The sequence below is a fragment of the Nannochloropsis gaditana genome (assembly GCF_000240725.1).
Source record: "Nannochloropsis gaditana CCMP526 unplaced genomic scaffold scaffold413, whole genome shotgun sequence".
NCBI lineage: Eukaryota > Eustigmatophyceae > Eustigmatales > Monodopsidaceae > Microchloropsis > Microchloropsis gaditana.
Window position 1 is genome coordinate 14,365 of NW_005803540.1, and position 2,322 is coordinate 16,686.

General features: G+C 52.5%; 1 protein-coding gene across 1 annotated transcript; it reads left to right on the forward strand.

Moving 5' to 3' along the window:
* Positions 1-865: 865 nt before the first annotated feature.
* Positions 866-1,339, forward strand: NGA_0368800 (uncharacterized protein; the record flags this gene model as incomplete). Its single annotated transcript, XM_005854710.1, has 1 exon — positions 866-1,339. One exon carries the CDS (start codon positions 866-868, stop codon positions 1,337-1,339), a length of 474 nt encoding a protein of 157 aa, XP_005854772.1.
* Positions 1,340-2,322: the final 983 nt, after the last annotated feature.

A 2,322-nucleotide genomic window follows, 5' to 3' on the forward strand; every position in this document is an offset into this window, starting at 1 on the left:
TGGTGATCACGGAGATTAATGGGGAAGACGAGATGGCCAAGGAGCATTGAGGAGTGGCATCGGGGGGCTGATGAAGCAACGATTGACATCGAGTGCGAACTCAATGCTTTGAAGCATGGGTGGACGCAATTTGCGGTTATACCAAAGTGTACAAATGAATACAGCAGACAGATATGTCAGAGACAAATAAGCTGGGACAAGCCCAACACATGACTTTACTCGCTTCTTCTTTTTGATGTCATCTTCGAGCACAATGTTTATCAGATAGGCGTGGCCCCGCTTATTTGAGCCAAAATGTAGCGGCATCATCTCAAGAGAGCAAGAGCACGGATAGATGGTCCTCGTAAAATTTTCACTTCCTGTATTGAGGACAAGTGCACACCACGGACTGAACTAGACACCGGAAGGTAAACGCCTCCGTTCTCGCTATGGAGCATTAAAGTCGATTCTCTCGCTCGAACAAAAAATATTAATCTAGTTTCTCCTCAAGGGGGTATGACTTCCATATTTTGACGCCCATCATGCAATTTATGCGGTATCGGAGTGGGCGGAGAGGGGGAGGAGGTTGAAAGCTTCTTCCTTCATGTCTTCGGGACCTTTACATTCACTCAAACACTTTGCCATCGGCCCTCAGGCATGTCCATCTCGACCTCTATACTATGTATCTCCCCCCTAAGTTAGAAATAAAGCCGGGGCTTTGTTATTACTTTCCTGGACAGGTATTGGGAAGGCACGGGGGACAAGGCAAGGACCAAATTTACCTCCTCCTTCCCCGGCCCGCCCCTGTATTTTGTTAGGATGGCCGCATTCAACGATCATGATTTTTCGTTTTTTTAATGCACGCACTTCATTTCCCCAAAAAAACATGAACAGTGGTGCTGCGGGATATATGGAACCTTCGTCGCCACCTTTTCGAAAGCCGCCGGCACCACTCGACGACGCCCATCCTATAACCGGTCTTCGCGAGGCTATACGAGCCCTCAACCAAGTCGATGACGCGATGATGGCTTACGATAACAAACTTACGATTCCGTCTGTGACCAGGTCTCTCGATGCCTTCGTGCAGGCATTGAAAAAGGTACAGGACGGACGGCATGTCTTCGGCGACGAAGACATTCCGTTAGACCTGTTGGAGCGCATAGAGAAGGAGGGTCTCAACCCTGATGTGTACACGATTGAGCGTCTAGAAAAGGGCTTGGAGGACTTGGAGGCGGTTGCGCTCAGGGATCAACTGCTGGAGGAAATCAAAGAGGGTATGAAAGCAGGTATGAAGCGGAAAGAGCGAAATGACCCCGAGACACAAAAGAGCACGATAGTTGTCAAGGAGGAAGACTCGTGAAAAGAAAAATTCCAACGAGCGCAACCGTATGCTTTCCCCAAAAAAACTTTGTCCTATATGTTTCGTCCTTACAAAGCTGGTCACTTCCTATGCCTTGCGGCCCCCCACATCCATCGCTTCGTGCCGAACTCCTCATCCCTCCTCCTCCTCATCGGAGTCGTCCCACCGGCTACGACCGCGGCTACTTTCACTGGCATTAAGAACTTCATGTACACGTTCTGTGCCAGCCATACGGGCCGTGGCATTGCAGACGTCTTCACCAAGTGCAGGGTGAACTCGGTCGTGCAGCCCTTTCTTCTCCTTAAACTCGCGTTGCTCCCGATGGACGCGCTGCAGGAAAGACAGGCGCTTCGACACCAGCTCCGCTTCCCTCTGCTTTTGAGCATCCTGAGGAGAAAAAGAAAGCAAGGGCCGATGGAAGGAAGGAGAGAATTCCCCGGAGCGAGATGTATCCGAGGTGAAGAGCGGAAGGGAAGATGCGAGGGAGGACGAGGAATGGAAGGAGCGAGGGAGGACGAGGAAGGGAAGGAAGACGGTCGCCGGAGACAGGGCCACCGTGGAGGGGTAAATGAAATTGGGTCGACAGAGACAAAAACAAGGACCAGAGCAGGCACATGGAAGTGGGATTGGGTGAGGACGTGTCCCTGATGCCATCGACCTGCACCTCCCCCTCCTTTCCCCCCTCCTTCTCCCCCGCTTTTCCCTTGACCTCCTTCCTCCTCACCTGCCGCCGTCGGATTTGCATCACGCTTATACCCTCGCGGCCCCTCATCCCATGCTCGCTCTCTCGGTGAATGCAGCCGACCTCCTCACGTTCATCGAAAACTGCCAAGTCATCAATCACTTCCCTCCACCTCACCTTCTTCTCATCCCTCGTCTCGGCCCTTTCGCCCCCCCCTCCTTCACTCTTTCGTGCCCCCGTCCCCTTGTCCCCCTCCCCTTCCTCCTCCTCATCCTCCATCTCCCATCGACTCCGCTTCATC